This window comes from Oncorhynchus mykiss, chromosome 19 (assembly GCF_057628025.1).
Source record: "Oncorhynchus mykiss isolate SJ-2025 chromosome 19, ASM5762802v1, whole genome shotgun sequence".
In the NCBI taxonomy this organism is placed as follows: Eukaryota; Metazoa; Chordata; class Actinopteri; order Salmoniformes; family Salmonidae; genus Oncorhynchus; species Oncorhynchus mykiss.
This window is the reverse complement of record NC_143040.1, coordinates 31,365,001-31,383,621: the sequence shown is the minus strand read 5'-3', so window position 1 is coordinate 31,383,621 and position 18,621 is coordinate 31,365,001. Positions and strand designations below refer to the sequence as shown.

The 18,621-nt window shown below is 43.1% G+C and overlaps 1 protein-coding gene across 4 annotated transcripts in view; it reads left to right on the top strand.

Moving 5' to 3' along the window:
• Positions 1 to 18,621, top strand: part of LOC110497482 (protein FAM193A) — a 47,967-nt gene that overhangs the window by 2,782 nt on the left and 26,564 nt on the right. For 3 of the 4 annotated variants that reach the window (XM_036954465.2, XM_021573610.3, XM_090210781.1), the window contains 7 exons: positions 142 to 387; positions 1,946 to 2,130; positions 14,686 to 14,853; positions 15,373 to 15,604; positions 17,825 to 17,949; positions 18,191 to 18,338; positions 18,569 to 18,621. The exon at positions 18,569 to 18,621 is cut by the window's right edge and continues 22 nt beyond it. In XM_036954465.2, the coding sequence (XP_036810360.1) occupies positions 142 to 387; positions 1,946 to 2,130; positions 14,686 to 14,853; positions 15,373 to 15,604; positions 17,825 to 17,949; positions 18,191 to 18,338; positions 18,569 to 18,621 (1,157 nt within the window). The remainder of the gene's footprint in view (positions 1 to 141; positions 388 to 1,945; positions 2,131 to 14,685; positions 14,854 to 15,372; positions 15,605 to 17,824; positions 17,950 to 18,190; positions 18,339 to 18,568) is intronic. The other variant, XM_021573611.3, reaches the window with a different exon arrangement.

Here is an 18,621-nt window from a genome sequence, read left to right as displayed (position 1 = left end):
TCGTGACATTGTCTTAATTAACTTTAGAACCTGCCTGTGTAGGCTTCATATTGGAGGACTAGTTAGTAGCTACTGGTTACTGCCACTACAGTAGTGCTACACACTCGTCTAACTGACATCCACTCCGTCTCCAACCACCAGACCCCGTTCACATTTGGCCTGAGTCAGAGGGCCCCATACTCCACTACCGGTGACCGCTGCCTCCTGTGCCGGAGTGAGCGCAAGCCAGACAGCACCCTCCATCCTGACACGGGGCTCCCCGGGGCAGGGCAGAATGGTATGGCACAGTCCCCCAGCGCACTGCATCTGCCCCTGTGGGTGTGCTCTGACTGCCGGCGCACGGTAGAGAAGGAGGACCGCCACTCCTCCCTGGAGCAGTCGCTGGTGGTGAGTCACCACGGGCTGGTGGAGGGGTGTGGGTGGAGGGAGGGAGAAGTAGGGTGGTGAAAAGGTGATGCTGGACCAATGAACTGAATGACAAAGGCAGTTTTAAATTTATATTTGTGTGCAGTTAGTGGATAGCCAAGCGCCAGATAGATGCAGGCAGGCATTGGTGTAACATCATAACATAAACATTTTGTCTAGGCCTTTCAAAGTGTGTTGCATTATGGGGATGAACATTTTCTGACTTGCACCTCCAGGTCGACTGCAGGAACTTTCCCAAAACCATGTGATCAAAGGTCATGCAGTTTTTTTTTTATGAATTCGCCTTCAAGTCGCTGCAGTTGCTTCTCACCAACTCCACCATGCAGCCATCACCTGCATTGTGGGAGGCACTATTTGTCTACCGATCATTAGGGTGTTTTTGGTTGATCCGTGCGAACGTGACCAACTACATGACTGAAATTTGAACCAGCTTTACTGCTATTCTACAGAAACAGGAGATACAAACGAAAGTGATATTTGAGAACTCTAATCAATATATTTTACACACGTTATGTTTTCATGTTGTGAGTGTGATATGGGGGTATAGACATTTTTATAAAGATAAACTTTTATTAACAATAGCAGACAGTTCCATGTTGATCTGAGCCTTGCTGTCGCAGATACCTTCCCCGACTTTACTCGCTGACTTTCGTCTACTGTCGGCTTTGTTAGCGTTACTGCTCGAACACATCCATAGAGTCGGCGCAGAAGCGTGATGGCGACAGGCATACTAAAGGTAGAGCACAACAAGGAATAAATAGGTAAGGAGACAGAGGGCTTGCAGCCGACTGACTAATCTACAAATTACCTTGCCATAAATAACTACTCATTATTATTTGTAGATTGGTCAGTCAACATTTACCCAAATGCATGACAGATTTGATGATGACGAAAACGACCAAAGAGAGAGACACCGACCCGTACCACAAACACGCAGAGAAAGTGGGAGAAACAGGCAAGCTACAGGTGGAGGTGTAACAAGGAGCAGAAACACCTGAGTCCTGAACAAACGCACACATTGTATAACGTTAGTTTCCCTGTCTGATGACTCAGCATTATAGTCTTTGGCTCCTCCTTTCCTTTCAGCGGGAGATAATGACCTAAGACTGAAAGGCACACCAGTGTTTAGACGTCTCTCTTGCTAATGACTTCATGTTAATGGCTGTTCCGCGTACACTGTCTTGCCTCACGTCTAGCGGCTAATTGAATTCTGAAGTTGGGGAGAGCCTGACAATTCCTGGAGTGCCCCTCTGGCCTGGAATGCCTTATTTTTCTTTCCATCTCTTTTTCTGCTATTTGCTTGATTACGTTCTCTAATTTCTCTCCTGTTCTGGAATTTTGTCTCTAGTCAAGTATAACGAGCATTGACTTCTATGTGCACTTTGCTGCAATGAAATACTTCAGAATACAAACCTAAGGTGACAGTTGGTAAAGTTATGTCACTATTATGGTCACGCTTGGTTGCATTATCACTGCTGTTTTGCACTTTCTGATGCTCTGTAATTTCTCATTCCCCCAGAGCCAAGACTTCCTGTTGCAAATGCCTGTGGGTAATGGAGGCTTGGGCCAAGAGCTGCCTGCCACAGGGGGCAGACTGACCAATGGTGGCACACCCCCAACCCTCCCCACTCTCCCCGTCCCAGACCTCACCACCCCTATGACCGCTGACACCGTGTGCAGTTGTGAGGCCTGCAACGAGAGACGGTGAGCTGGATGGGCACATTTGTGGTGGTCACTAGACAACCACACTAGAAAGGACGAAAGTGTCTATCGTTTGACATATTGAGCTAGCCTAGTATATCAGCTATGTGTTCAGGGAGTTTCAAGAAGCCGCCACCTGTGCTGCCATCCTTTCTAGCATTGTCAGATAATGACTAATCTAGTCCACCAGCCGGCTCTCTCTCTGTCGAACAGTCTGGAGTGGACGACCAATCCGCTGGTTTTATTGGCTGATCTCTGTCCATCAGCATCTTGTTTTCTTTTTCTTTCAAATACTTTAACTCACTTGATTGATTACATGTTTGCTAAAACTCTAATAGGTCACCTAATTTCACTTCACAGATCGTAATTGTAAATGGGTTAAACACTGTTTCCCATGCTTGTTCAATGAACCATAAACAATTAATGAACATGCACCTGTGGAACGGTCGTAAAGACACCAACAGCTTACAGATGGTAGGCAATTAAAGTCACAGTTATGAAAACTTAGGACACTAAAGAGGCCTTTTTACTGACTCTGAAAAACACCAAAAGAAAGTTGCCCAGGGTCCCTGCTCATCTGTGTGAACGGGCCTTAGGCATGCTGCAAGGAGGCATGAGGACTGCGGATGTGGCGAGGGCAATAAATTGCAATGTCCGTACTGTGAGACGCCTAAGATAGCGCTACAGGGAGACAGGACGGACAGCTGATCGTCCTCACAGTGGCAGACCACATGTAACAACACCTGAACAGGATTGGTACATCTGAACATCACACCTGAGACCAGAAAGGACTGGCAAAAGGTGCTCTTTACTGACAAGTCGCGGTTTTGTCTCACCAGGGATGATGGTCGGATTCACGTTTATCGTCGACGGAATGAGTGTTACACCGAGGCCTGTACTCTGGACCAGGATTGATATGGAGGTGGAGGGTCCGTCATGGTCTGAGGCAGAGTGTCACAGCATCATTGGACTGAGCTTGTGCGTTACAGGGAAGACATCCTCCTCCGTCACGTGGTACCCTTCCTGCAGGCTCATCCTGACATGACCCTTCAGCATGACAATGCCACCAGCCACACTGCTCGTTCTGTGCGTGATTTCCTGTTGGATCGGAGGTTGAGGGCTAGGGGCTATTTCCCCCAGAAATGTCCGGGAACTTGCAGGTGCCTTGGTGGAAGAGGGGGGTAACATCTCACAGCAAGAACTGGCAAATCTGGTGGAGTCCATGAGGAGGAGATGCACTGCAGTACTTAGTATCTGGTGTGGCCACCAGCAGCATTGACTTTCGATTTTGACCCCCCACCTTTGTTCAAGGACACATTATTCAATTTCTGTTAGTCGCATGTCTGTGGAACTTGTTCAGTTTGTCTGTTGTTGAATTGTTGTTATTGGTCATGTTTGTTTCATATAAAGCAGTAAAAAGTAATATGTGCTCAGTACTAGTAAGGTTTTAAGCTGGATAGTTCTCTATGCTGCAGCATAATCTGTTTTCTATTGCGCACATATGATAGATAGTTGTTGGTCTGAACACGTCTCTGGAGCCACTGAGACAGGGGAGCATATGTCAATTCTTCACTGCAATTCATTGATTTATTGCGGCCAGCAGTTCAAACAAAATAAATGATTCTCAAATCAGTCAAGTCATTTAAAAAAGAATGACACGTTTGCAAACTGCAGATAACTACCACATATTTCCCTGTTATCTCTTCGGTCACACTGATCTGGCTCTGCTGTGGTGGTTGTTCGGACCAGAGTATGTGAGCGAAGCTGGAGCAGATGTGGAGTGTGCCCAGTTTGACTGGCGCAAGATTCCCAAAGGCTGGAGCGTTGGCCTTCTCTCCAGCTCCAATTTCGCTGCAGTAGTGCTCACTTCACAAACTCGGGGCATGCCCGGCCCAGGATGCATTCGTAGTCTCCTTGTGTGCTGCTGCTATAGCCCCTTGCTTTAGCTACTGTGATGGAGTTCACTAAATATTTTCATAAACTGATCAATCAAGGTGACTTACAAAGATGAGGACCAAGAGCAAGAGAGGGAGTCGATGATGTAGTGTCCACAACTAAAGAATCTTTGTTGAATCTGAAAAGACACATCCCAAAAGCATGATAGTGTACTTACTACGTGTACAGAGTGGTGGAAAAAGAACCCAATTGTCATACTTAAGTAAAAGTAATGATGTCTTAATAGAAAATGACTCTAATTACCCAGTAAAATACGACTTGAGTAAAGTGTAAAAGTATTTGTTTTTAAATATACTTAAGTATTAATAATTTCAAATTCCTTTATATAAAGCAAACCAGACTGCACCATTTTTTTCCCTTTCTTTTTAACCAGGGGCATACTCCAACATAATTTACAAATAAAGCATGTGTGTTTAGTGAGTCCGCCAGATCAGAGACAGTAGGGATGACCAGGGATGTTCTCTTGATAGTGCGTGAATTGAACCTACATTCATGGAGTAAAAAGTACATTTTATTTTCTTCAGGAATGTAGTGAAGTAAAAGTTGTCAAAAATATAAATAGTAAAGTACAGATTAGAGGTCGACCGATTATGATTTTTCAACACCGTTTATTGGAGGGCCAAAAAAGCTGATACCGATTTATAAAAATAAATATTAAGAAAAATGTATTTGTAATAATGACAAATACAACAATACTGAATTAACACTTATTTTAACTTAATATAATACATCAATAAAATCAATTTAGCGTCAAGTAGATAATGAAACATGTTCAATTTGGTTTAAATAATGCAAAAACAAAGTGTTGGAGAAGAACGTAAAAGTGCAATATGTGCTATGTAAGAAAGCTAACGTTTCAGTTCCTTGCTCAGAACATGAGAACATATGAAAGCTGGTGGTTCCTTTTAACATGAGTCTTCAATATTCCCAGGTAAGAAGTTTTAGGTTGTAGTTATTATAGGACTATTTCCCTCTATACCATTTGTATTTCATTAACCTTTGACTATTGGATGTTCTTATAGGCACTTTAGTAGTATTTACTAGTATTGCCAGTGTAACAGTATAGCCTCCGTCCCTCTCCTCGCTCCTCCCTGGGCTTGAACCAGCAACACAACGACAACAGCCACCACATCGAAGCAGCGTTGCCCATGCAGAGCAAGGGAAACAACCACCCCAAGGCTCAGCGAGTGAAGTTTGAAACGCTATTTGCGCGCGCTAACTAGACAGCCATTTCACTTCGGTCACACCAGTCTCATCTCGGGAGTTGATAGGTTTGAAGTCATAAACAGCGCAATACTTGACGCACAACGAAGAGCTGCTGGCAAAACGCACGAAAGTGCTGTTTGAATGAATGTTTATGCGCCTGCTTCTGCCTACCACCGCTCAGTCAGATACTTAGATACTTGTATGCTCAGTCAAATTATATGCAACACAGGACACGCTAGATAATATCTAGTAATATCATCAACCATGTGTAGTTAACTAGTGATTATGATTGATTGATTTTTTTTATAAGATACGTTTAATGCTAGCTAGCAACTTACCTGGGCTTACTGCATTTGCGTAACCAGCAGTCTCCTTGTGGAGTGCAACGAGAGAGAGGCAGGTCGTTATTGCGTTGGACTAGTTAACTGTAAGGTTGCAAGATTGGATCCCCCAGCTGACAAGATGGAAATCTGTCTTTCTGCCCCTGAACGAGGCAGTTAACCCACCGTTCCTAGGCCTTCATTGAAAATAAGAATGTGTTCTTAACTGACTTGCCTAGTTAAATAAAGATGTAAAAAAAATATATTTTTTTTAAATCAGCAAATCTGCGCCCAAAAATACCGATTTCCGCCAGATACCCCCAAAAAACTACTTAAGTAGTACTTTAAAGTATTTATACTAGCATTTTTGTTCTCTTCTCTGTACAATAAGACCATCCTTTTTTTGCTTTTAATTTGTATTTCATTCGTCGCATCCTACAGTTGAAGTCGGAAGTTTACATACCTCTTAGCCAAATACATTTAAACTCAGTTTTTCACGATTCCTGACATTTAATCCTAGTAAATATTCCCTGTTTTAGGTCAGTTAGGATCACCACTTTATTTTAAGAATGTGAAATGTCAGAATAATAGTAGAGAGAATTATTTATATCAGCTTGTATTTCTTTCATCACATTCCCAGTGGGTCAGAAGAAAAAAAAAAAAACACAAGTAGTATTTGGTAGCATTGATTTTAAATGGTTTAACTTGGGTCAAACGTTTCGGGTAGCCTTCCAACAGCTTCCCACAGTAAGTTGGATGAATTTTGACCCATTCCTCCTGACAGAACTGGTGTAACTGAGTCAGGTTTGTAGGCCTCCTTGCTCGCAAAAGCTTTTTCAGTTCTGCTCACAAATATTCTATAGGATTGAGGTGAGGGCCACTCTAATACCGTGACTTGGTTGTCCTTAAGTCATTTTGCCACAACTTTGGAAGTATGCTTGGGGTCATTGTCCATTTGGAAGACCCATTTGCAACTGCAACCTGGCCTAGATAAAGCAAAGCAGTGCGACAAAAACAACACAGTTACACACAAACAAACGTACAGTCAATAACACAAAAGACTAGAAAAATCTATGTAGTTTGCAAATGTAGACAAGTAGGGAGGTAGGCAATAAATAGGCCCTAGAGGCGAAAATAATTACAATTTAGCATTAATCCTGGAGTGATGGATGTGCCGATGGTGATGTGCAAGTAGAGATACTGGGGTGCAAAAGGATAAGTAACAATATGGGGATGAGGTAGTCGGGTATGCTATTTACAGATAGGCTGTGTACAGGTACAGTGATCGGTAAGCTGCTCTGACAGCTGATGCTTGAAGGTAGAGAGGGAGACTCCAGCTTCAGAGATTTTTGCAATTCGTTCCAGTCATTGGCAGCAGAGAACTGGAAGGAAAGGCGGCCAAAGGAAGTGTAGGCTTTGGGGATGACCAGTGCAATATACCTGCTGGAGCGCGTGCTACAGGTGGGTTTTACTATGGTGACCAGGGAGCTGAGATAAGGTGGGGCTTTACCTAGCAAAGACTTATCGATGACCTGGAGCCAGTGTGTTTGGCACCTAATATGTAGTGAGGGCCAGCCAACTAGAGTGTACAGCTCTCAGTGGTGGGTAGTATATGGGGCTTTGGTGACAAAACGGATGGCATTGTGATGGACTACATCCAGTTTGCTGAGTAGAGTGTTGGAGGCTATTTTGTAATTGACATCACTGAAGTCAAGGATCGGTAGGCTAGTAAGTTTTACGAGGGTATGTTTGGCGGCATGAGTGAAGGAGGCTTTGTTGCGAAATAGGATGCCGATTCTAGATTTTAATTTTGGATTGGAGATGCTTAATATGGGTTTACAGTCTAACCAGACACCTAGGTATTTGTAGTTGTCCACATATTCTAGGTCAGAACCGTCCGGAGTAGTGTTGCTAGTCGGGCGGGAGGGTACGGGCAGCAATCAGTTGAAGAGCATGCATTTAGTTTTACTAGCAGTTAAAATCAGTTGGAGCCTACGGAAGAGTGTTGAAGCTCGTTTGGAGGTTTGTTAGCACAGTGTCCAAGGAAGCGCCAGATTTATACAGAATGGTGTTGTCTGCATAGAGGTGGATCAGAGAATCATCAGCAGCAAGAGTGACATCTTTGCTATATACAGAGAAAAAAGTCGGCCCGAGAATTGAACCCTGTGGCACGCCATAGAGACTGCCAGAGGTCCAGACAACAGGCTCTCCGATTTGACACACTGAGCTCTATCAGAGAAGTAGTTGGTGGACCAGGTGAGGCAGTCATTAGAGAAGCCAGGGCTATTGAGTTTGCCATTAAGAATGCGGTGATTGACAGTCAAAAGGTTTGGCCAGGTTGAAGACGGCTGCACAGTATTGTCTTTTTTCGATGGCGGTTATGTTGTTGTTTAAGACCTTGACTGTGGCTGAGGTGCACCTATAACCAGCTCGGAAACCAGATTGCATAGTGGAGAAGGTACGGTGGGATTCGAAATAGTCGGTGATCTGTTTGTTAACTTGGCGTTCAAAGATTTTAGAAAGGCAGAGCAAGATGGATATAGGTCTGTAGCAGTTTGAGTCTAGAGTGTCTCCCTTTTTGAAGAGGGGGATGACCGCGGCAGCTTTCCAATATTTGGGGATCTCAGACGATATGAAAGAGCGGTTGAGTAGGCTAGTAATAGGGATTGCAACAATTTCGGTGGATAATTTTAAAAAGAGAGGGTCCAGATTATCTAGCCCAGCTGATTTGTTGGGATCCAGACTTTGCAGTTCTTTCAGAACATCAGCTGTCTGGATTTGGGTTAAGGAGAAGCGGGTTGAGTTTGGAAAAGTTGCTGCAGGGGGTGCTGAGATGTTGTCCGGGGTAGGGGTAGCCAGGTGGAAAGCACGGAAAGCCTAGGAAAAATGCTTATTGAAATTATCGTAGATTTATCCGTACTGACAGTTTCCTATCCTCAATGCAATTGGCAGCTGGGAGGAGGTGCTCTTATTCTCCATGTCCCAAAACTTTTTGGAATTAGTGAAGCAAATTTCTGCTTGAAAAAGCTAGCCTTAGCTTTCCTAACTGACTGAGTATATTGGTTCCTGACTTCCTTGAAAGGTTGCATATCTCAGGGGCTATTCGAAGCTAGTGCAGAACGCCACAGGATGTTTTTGTGCTGGTCAAGGGCAGACAGGTCTGGAGTGAAGTGAAGGGTTTATATCTGTTCTTAGTTCTACGTTTTTTTGAATGGGCATGCTTATTTAAGATGATGAGGAAAGCACTTTTAAAGAATAACCAGGCATCCTCTACTGACGGCATGAGGTCAATATCCTTCCAGGATACCCGGGCCAGGTCGATTAGTAAGGCCTGCTCGCTGAAGTGTTTTAGTGTTTTAGCGTTTGACAGTGATGAGGGGTGGTCGTTTGACCGCTGACCCATTACGCACGCACGCAGGCAATGAGGCTGTGATTGCTAAAATCCTGGTTGAATACAGTAGAGGTTTATTTAGAGGGAAAGTTGGTCAGGATGATATCTAAGAGGGTGCCCATAGTTACGGATTTAGTGTTGTACCTGGTAGGTTCCTTGATGATTTGTGTGAGATTGAGGGCATTGAGCTTAGATTGTAGGACGGTCGGGGTGTTAAATATGTCCTAGTTTAGGTCACCTAACAGTACGAACTCTGAACATAGATGGGGGGCGATCAATTCACATATGGTGGTCAGGGCACAGCTGAGCGGGTTCTATAACAAGCGGCAACTATGATAGACTTGTTTCTGGAAAGGTGGATTTTTAAAAGTGGAAGCTTGAATTGTTTAGGCACAGGCCTGGATAATAGGACAGAACTCTGCAGGCTATCTCTGCAGTAGATTGCAATTCCGCCCCCTTTAGCAGTTCCATCTTGTCTGAAAAAGTTATAGTTAGGGATGGAAATTTCAGGACAGTGTGCTAAAGCAGTGAATAAAACAATCTTAGGGAGGATGCTTCTTATGTTAACATGCATGAAAACGATGCTTTTACAGTTACATAAGTCAACAAATGAGAGCGCCTGGGGAATGGGAGTGATGCTGGGGGCTGCAGGGCCTGGGTTAACATCTACATCACTAGAGGAACAGAGCAGGAGTAGGATGAGAGTACGGCTAAAATATCTGGTCGTCTAGTGCGTTTAGAACAGAGAGTAAAAGGGGCAGGTTTCTGGGCACGGAAAATAGATTTGAGGCATAATGTACAGACAAGGGTATGGTAGGATGTGAGTACAGTGGAGGTAAGCCTAGGCATTGAGTGACAGAGGTTTTGTCTCTAGAGGTACCATTTAAGCCAGGTGCGGTCACTGCATGTGTGGTGGGTGGAACATAAGGGCATATTGAGCAGTGCTGGAGGCTCTACAGTGAAATAAGACACAAATTACTAAAACAGCAATAGACAAGGCATATTGACATTAAGGAGAGGCATGTGTAACCGAGTGATCATAGGGTCCAGTGAGTAGCTAGGCGAGCTGGAGACGCGGCGATTCAAACACCAGTCCCTCCTGCTGACTCGTTTTACTGTGGATATGGATACATTTGTACCTGTTTCCTCCAGCATCTTCACAAGGTCCTTTGCTGTTGTTCTGGGATTGATTTGCACTTTTCGCACCAAAGTACGTTCATCTCAAGGAGACGGAATGCATCTTCTTCCTGAGTGGTATGATGGCTGTGTGGTCTCATGGTGTTTATACTTGCGTACTATTGTTTGTACAGATGAACGTGGTACCTTCAGGCGTTTGGAAATTGCTCCCAAGGATGAACCCGCCTTGTGGAGGTCTACAATTTATTTTTATTTTTTTGATTTTCCCATGATTTCAAGCAAAGAGCACTGAGTTTGAAGGCAGGCTTTGAAATACATCCACAGGTACACCTCCAATTGACTCAAGCCATGACATCATTTTCTAGAATTTTCCAAGCTGTTTTAAAGGCACAGTCAACAATAGTGTATGTAAACTTCTGACCCACTGGAGTTGTGATACAGTGAATTATAAATTAAATAATCTGTCTGTAAACAATACTTGTGTCATGCAGACTGTAGGTGTCGTAACCGACTTGCCATAATTATCCTCTTAGAAATACCACCTACTTTTTTCAAATTCCACCTGAAGACATACCGAAATCTAACTGCCTGTAGCTCTGGCCCAGAAGCCAGGATATGCATATTCTTGGTACCACTTGTGTAAATGTGAAGTGAATGTAGGAGAATATAACACACTAGATCTGGTTTAGATAATACAATGAAAAAAAACATCTGTTTTTTCTTGTTATTGTTGTATCTTTAAAATGAACAAGATTAAACAAACATTCAGATAAGATGATGGGGACAATTTCTGTGAAAAATATAAGAGAGCAAGAGTACTTGTGCAAAGTTTCAGAATGATAACTACCAAAATGAGTGTGCTTACATGACATTTATCATGAAGTCACCCAGGTGTCCCACACAAGTAGCCCAAATGTACTCAAGTGGCCAAATTGGTGAAGTTATACATTTTGAAACAAATAACTATATACAAAATGCCAAAATGGTAATCTAACCCCCCCCAAAAAAAATGGAGAAAAAAATATATACATTTACAAAATAACATGGTTAACTATTTACACACTTTCAATATTTGGAAGACCCTCAGTCCTCTATCAATTCAAATGTATTTATATAGCCCTTCGTACATCAGCTGATATCTCAAAGTGCTGTACAGAAACCCAGCCTAAAACCCCAAACAGCAAGCAATGCAGGTGTAGAAGCACGGTGGCTAGGAAAAACTCCCTAGAAAGGCCAAAACCTAGGAAGAAACCTAGAGAGGAACCAGGCTATGAGGGGTGGCCAGTCCTCTTCTGGCTGTGCTGGGTGGAGATTATAACAGAACATGGCTGAGATTTTCCAACGTTCATAGATAGATGACCAGCAGGATCAAATAATAATAATAATCACAGTAGATGTAGTGGATGCAACAGGACAGCACCTCAAGAGTAAATATGAACAGTTTAGGGTTCCATAGCCGTAGGCAGAACAGTTGAAACTGGAACATCAGCAAGGCCAGGTGGACTGGGGACAGCAAGGAGTCAAATCAAATCAAATGTATTTATATAGCCCTTCGTACATCAGCTGATATCTCAAAGTGCTGTACAGAAACCCAGCCTAAAACCCCAAACAGCAAGCAATGCAGGTGTAGAAACAGTCATCATGCCAGGTAGTCCTGACGCATGGTCCTAGGGCTCAGGTCCTCCGAGAAAGGGAGAATTAAAGAGAACATACTTAAATTCACACAGGACACCGGATAAGACAGAAGAAGTACTCCAGATATAACAAACTGACCCTAACTGACACTTAAACTACTGCAGCATAAATACTGGAGGCTGAGACAGGAGGGGTCAGGAGACCCTGTGGCCCCATCCGATGATACCCCCGGGCAGGGCCAAACAGGAAAGATATAACATCACCCACTTTGCCAAAGCTCTACACAATATTGTGCTGCTGAGGTATGATAAACAGATATATGAGTACAGGGAACATAAGGTTGAATATATTATTATAGACCTGCAAGATCTACTGTCTCTTTTATATTATGACAGACCAGCTGTATCTACTGTCTCCATTTCACTTTGGTTATTGTTTTGGGCCTGCCCTCCCCTCAACAGCCTCAAATAGGCTATTTCATGTGGGTTGGGGTGGGACGGCAGACACATTTCATCACTTTTCCTTACATCATTTCATGACATTTCATTACATTACATTTTTATATATTGCTTCTAAAATTTTAAAAAAATCACAAATAACATTTTAAATTATTAATTTCAAACAAGGGCATTAGCATGAGAAGAATTTACCAGTCCAAAACGGTGACATTGATCCTCTTCTGCAGGCACCGTTACAGATTATACACAGTGGCTACAACGGTGTCCCCTCCGTTCAAAAAATATTCCTCCACTTGGGAATCGCTAAATTAATCATCCTACAACAATCTGTCTCACTTTTCTGATCAATTTCTTCTAAAATTGTGTGTACATCTGTATATCTAGACTTAGATTTAGCTTTCCCTGACAGTCGCCATACTGATTGATATATAAACAGCTGAATCTGCGCGTTTACCAAAACAACGCTGTGTGTAAAATGCGTAGCTCCTTCCGGAATAAAACTTCAATAGCGAATGACTCTCTTTACGCCGGAGTTTACGACATGGGTTGGTCTTCCAACACACAACCATTGCATATTGCTGTTTACCTCAGATCATTGGCTATCTACCCAGCTAGATTTCAAGACGATCAGTGGTCATTGGGTTAAAATACAGTCAATCAACGAAATAGTGGTCATTTCATTGGTGCACAGTGATGTCATTACTTGTTGTCTTCAAATCGGTTTCTTTCAGTTAGTACGTCCCGCGAAATGGCCCATCATGTTTGGTTGTGTTACAAACAAACCAGTTGATTGCAATGAAACCAAACATGACTGGAAAAGTAACGTTTTGTGTGGGTTATTTACCTGGAATGTGTCGTCAAATGGAATGAGACGAAATTCACGACACAAGCGGTTCACAAAATGTTTCGTGTTAGGCTATAAAAACTGATTTTATCAAACATAAGATCATTCATTGTGTAACAATGAGCATTGGGATTGCAAACAGACGAAGATCGTCAAAGGTAAACAATTTATTTTAATGCAGTATGTGATTTTGTTACGCCTGTGCTGGTTGAAAGTGTTTTTTTTATTTTTTATTTATGGTATCTATCCTCAGATAATCGTATTCTTTCGCAGTAAATCTTTTTTTAAATCTGACAATGCAGTTGGATTAGCAAGATTATAGTCTTTCGATACATCTGACACTTGTATTTTCATGAATGTTTAATATGATTATTTATGTAGCGATCACCATATGTTGTGGAATTTTAGCCGGCTACCGGGTTCCGTGCTCAGAGAGGTTAACAAGAAATGTGTGGTGGTTGAAAAATGAGTTTTAATGACTCCAACCTAAGTGTATGTAAACTTCCGACTTCAAATGTATATGCACAAATTCTAAACTAATGATTTGATACAACGGAGTGTTTAAATGATGAGGGCTTTATGTCCCTACCAGACTACTGTGTTGCACTCACAAATGCTTCACTATATATTTCTTGATAAGCTTGAAATAATTGGAATAACGTAGCCTAAATAATTCATTTTCGTTCTTTCTTAGGCTCCCTGTCTGGCGTGTTTCTATGCTGTTTAATATGACATGTAACATATTTGAAATGATGCTTGCGTCTCACATTAATCTTCATGTTTCTGAAAATAGTTTTCATTCAAATCCATATGGTTTTGTTTTAATGCTTAACAAATTGCTTGGTCCAGGTAGTCACACAAATAGTTGGTTGTTGGTTAAATTGTGATTTTAAAGAATAGAGTGAATTTTGTTGAGGTTTTTAGATGAGCGGTAGGAAATCGCTCAGCTTTGCTCACATGCTGTGGTTCGGACCTTCTTTTCACATGCTTCACTGGCTCTGGTGCTCCAGCACAACGCTGCACAGAGTGCAAAACAATTTGCCCCCACTTTCATGTAAAACATTTGGAAGTAGTTTTGCACGGCCTTTAACTATGATTTTTGTTGGTAAATGAGATGGTTTCCTGTTCATTGTTCTGCCTGTCAGTCATTATCTGTCAGTAATCAACCATCGGCTTACGGGGGGGAAAGTTTGTTGTTTGATTGGGCTGTTTTTCATGGTTCAACAGTGATCCTAGGTGAGAACCCTCTTTTGATTGGACACTTATGCGGTAAATGTGCGGAGATTGGTCAAAATTGCGAGCTCACGCATAAATGAGTGGATTCGTTGATTTTTGTGTTGAATTATACAATCACAGAATAGTGGAATCCTGGAGGGACTGGATATCAGCCCTTTAAAAGAGGAACATGGATGCACAGAATCACTAATACTTCTATATGGGTTGTATTCATATAGTAAATGAAGTAGGAAACGTTCATTTTTGTTTTCTGTTGCAAAATGTTTAACTGTTGGTTGCCCTAATGAACATGACCCTGGGTCCCATTGTCTAAGAGCACCCAGTGTCCTCTCACTGATGCATCACAATTACCTCTTTGACCTTCACCCCCTCCAGGGAGATTTCGGCCGAGTCAGAGCGCGAGTCCCAGCTGCTGCAGAACCACTGGTCGGAGGTACGCTACCTAGTGCGGTGCATCTACCGCCAGACAGGCACGCCGCTGGCCGACGACCACGACCATCCCCTGGACCGTGACAAGGAGGGCATGAAGGAGCTGGTGGACAGGTAAGAAGACCCAGCTAGAGAAAAGGCAGCATGTCTTCCACCCTCTTTCCCTCAGTCCTTCTTCCTTTCTCCCCTCTTTCTATTCCTTCCATCTTTCCTTCCCTCCTACTTTCCTTTACACTCTCTCATTTCTACCCTCCATCTCTCGCTGCTTCCTGCCTCATTCCTTTCTTTCCTTTTGCCCTCCATGCTCGCTCCCATCCTTACCATCCTCTTTTCACTTCCATCTTCAAGGTGATCAGTTATCTGACAAGAGTACCAGAGTAATCATTGAGGAGTGGTTACCTCACTTTCCCTTATTCAATTTTGCCAGATAAGAGATTACCTTCAGAAAATGTTAAGTCATTTCAGAGGCTAAACCTTCCTCTGCTACTACTTGGAGCTAGGCCATTTGTTACATCATTCCAGGAAAACTAAATCAAACTGTTGGAGATGCATTTGACCCAGGTCTGACCACCATAGATAATCACTACAAGTATTCGCATATTGTACTATCCATCTTTCTCACCTCCTGTTCAGGCTGTGCGAGAAGGACCCTTATCAGCTCTACCAGAGGCTGGAGCAGCAGGCCCGCGAGTACGTCCTAGAAATGAAGGTGCGCCTGCTCAAGCACCTGTCGACCGGCTCTAAGGCTGCGGCAGCCGCCGCCCAGGGCCCCCCGCAGGCCCACCAGTTCATCTCGCTGCTCCTGGAGGAGTACAGCGCCCTCTGCCAGGCTGCGCGCACCATCAGCAGCTTCCTCCTCACCCTGGTGAGTCTTCCGCTGTTAGCAATAGCATCACGTTAGCATTAGCAATAGCATAGTCTTAGACCAGTGGGCTTTTAAACAGTCTTTTCAGTAACTTTCAGGGTTTTCCTTAGTGTTAGCCTTAGTGTTAGCTTGTGCGTTAGCGGCAGGATAGCCTAGTGGGCGGCAGGATAGCCTAGAGCATTGGACTAGTAACCGGAAGGTTGCAAGTTCGAACCCCCGAGCTGACAAGGTACAAATCTGTCGTTCTGCCCCTGAACAGGCAGTTAACCCACTGTTCCTAGGCCGTCATTGAAAATAAGAATTTGTTCTTAACTGACTTGCCTAGTTAAATAAAGGTAAAATAAATAAATAACAATTCAGGTAGCCATTTGATTACCTGTTCAGGAGTCTTATGGCTTGGGGGTAAAAACTGTTGAAGTCTTTTTGTCCTAGACTTGGCACTCTGGTACCGCTTGCCATGCGGTAGTAGAGAGAACAGTCTATGACTGGGGTGGCTGGGGTCTTTGACAATTTTTAGGGTCTTCCTCTGACACTGCCTGTTGTAGAAGTCCTGGATGGCAGGCAGTTTAGCCCCAGTGATGTACTGGGCCGTGCGCACTACCCACTGATGTGCGGTCGGAGGCCGAGCAATTGCCGTACCAGGCAGGGATGCAACCTTTTGAGGTTCTCAGGACCCATGCCAAATCTTTGAAGTTTCCTGAGGGGGAATAGGCTTTGTCGTGCCCTCTTCACGACTGTCTTGGTGTGTTTGGACCGTTCTAGTTTGTTGGAACTTAAAGCTCTCAACCTGTTCCACGTCAGTGGTCTAGGATTTATGTGATAATGTTGTTGATTTGAGCCATTACCAGCCTTTCAAAGCACTTCATGGCTACGGACGTGAGTGCTACGGGTCTGTAGTCATTTAGGCAGGTTGCCTTTGTGTTCTTGGGCACAGGGACTATGGTGGTCTTGAAACATGTTGGTATTACAGACTCAATCAGGGACATGTTGAAAATGTCTGAAGACACCTGCCAGTTTGTCAGCACATGCCCAGAGCACACGTCCTGGTTACCTTTACGGTTGCCTTTGTGTTAGCCATTTTGTTAGCATCGGACTAGCACAGAGGGACAATGCTTGGTGCTGCTCAGTGTCTCTTTAGCGGTTTAGCCTGAATTTTGGCGACAACATGAGTTATACTAGACTTGCCCCCAGTACGTGAAGGCTAATGAGTAACGTTGCCTCAGTAACTCGCACAGAATTAACATGGGCTTTAGAATCTCCACAGAACTCTGGGACAAGCCAATGACGGTGTCACAGAATGACTCATACTTTTCGGAAGCAGCACAGATGTTTGTCTGAAAGTTGTCACCTTAGATTAGGGACAATAGTCATCAGCCTAGACAGCTGCCGCTGCTGTGGTTCTGGAATACGGGGTAGCAGCCATTTAGCCACCTGACAATGGTGTCGCTCCAGTTAAGTCATACATACATACATACATACATACATACATACATACATACATACATACATACATACATACATACATACATACATACATACATACATACATACATACATACATACATACATACATACATACATACATACATACATACACACACACACACACACACACACACACACACACACACACACACAGTGAGGTCCAGATTATTGACACCCTTGATAAAGATGATTTAAATACTGAGCTATATTTTATGCTCAAAGCGATTTGGTAAATTATTTTATACTAATAGAATTGCTCAGAGAAAGCGATTTTGTTTACCAAGTAATATAATTTTTTCTCTCAAAGGTAGGGGTCAAAATAATTAATGTTTCAATACTTCACCTTTTGAGGATAACAGCACTGAGCTGAGATGGCCATTGCAGAATGTAGATTTTGTGACCAATTAAGCATTTCTTTGTGGATTTTGATGTGTGCTTGAGCAGTATTTGAATCATTTTATACAGTCATTTTTGCCTATCTTTATCGAGGGTGTCAATCATTTTCGACTGCACTGTATATTAAAGACTTTTCCGAATTATTATTTTATAAAAAATAAAAAAAGTTAATTAACAGATAGTGAAAGAGGATGATAATGGGGAGAGACAGGGAGGTTGTGTCAAACGGCCGGATACGTCCCTATGCGAACACAGTAGACGTGTGCCTGAGGCTGCGGCATTTACCGCCAGGCCGCATTAACTTGGTTTCCTTATTCTTTTCTTGTCTGGCTTCCACAGGAGAATGAACACTTACAAAAGTTCCAGGTGACGTGGGAGCTGCACAACAAGCACCTTTTTGAGAACCTGGTGTTCTCTGAGCCCATCCTGCACAGCAGTTTACCTGCACTGGTTGCACAGCTGAGGTAAGACTGAGTCAAATGACAAAACAGCCATTAAGAAGAGGTGTTATTAAAGTGTATGCTTCTGTGAGAATATATATATTTTTTTATTATAGTCTCCCTATATAATCCCTTTTGTTTGTCTTAGTATAGCAACATCATTAAACCTGGTCTATCCTCAAACCTAAATAGGCCATTGGTATGATAAACTGGCCTAGCTGTGTTTCCAATGTTTTCTTTAAAAAATTATGCAATTTCTGATTAGGCACGGCACGGCCTCCCTCAACTCGTACAACGAGGACATGTACAGGACCCTGCTGGAGAGTTACCAGCATCTGGAGCAGGAGATGGCCGCCGTGGCGGCTGAGTGGCAGGAGTGTGAGAAGAGGATTGACGACTACGTCGACGAACAGGTACACACACACAGACCGAGAGAAACACATCAAATACACACACAATATGCCTGTCTCTGCTACTTTCCACGGGCTGTTCCTTGTGTGTGACAATGGAACTTTTAAGTGTAATTTACATATTGTGATGTCCTGAAGGTTTTTAACAAATATGTCTCCTTTGAATGGTTTCTTTTGAATGGTTTTCTTTTGTTTTTTCTGATGCTTAACAACTAGTTTTCTCTTTCTGGCAGCTGCTTTTTAAGGTGGAGGGCCAGAATCTCACAAATCAACGGACAGAACCACA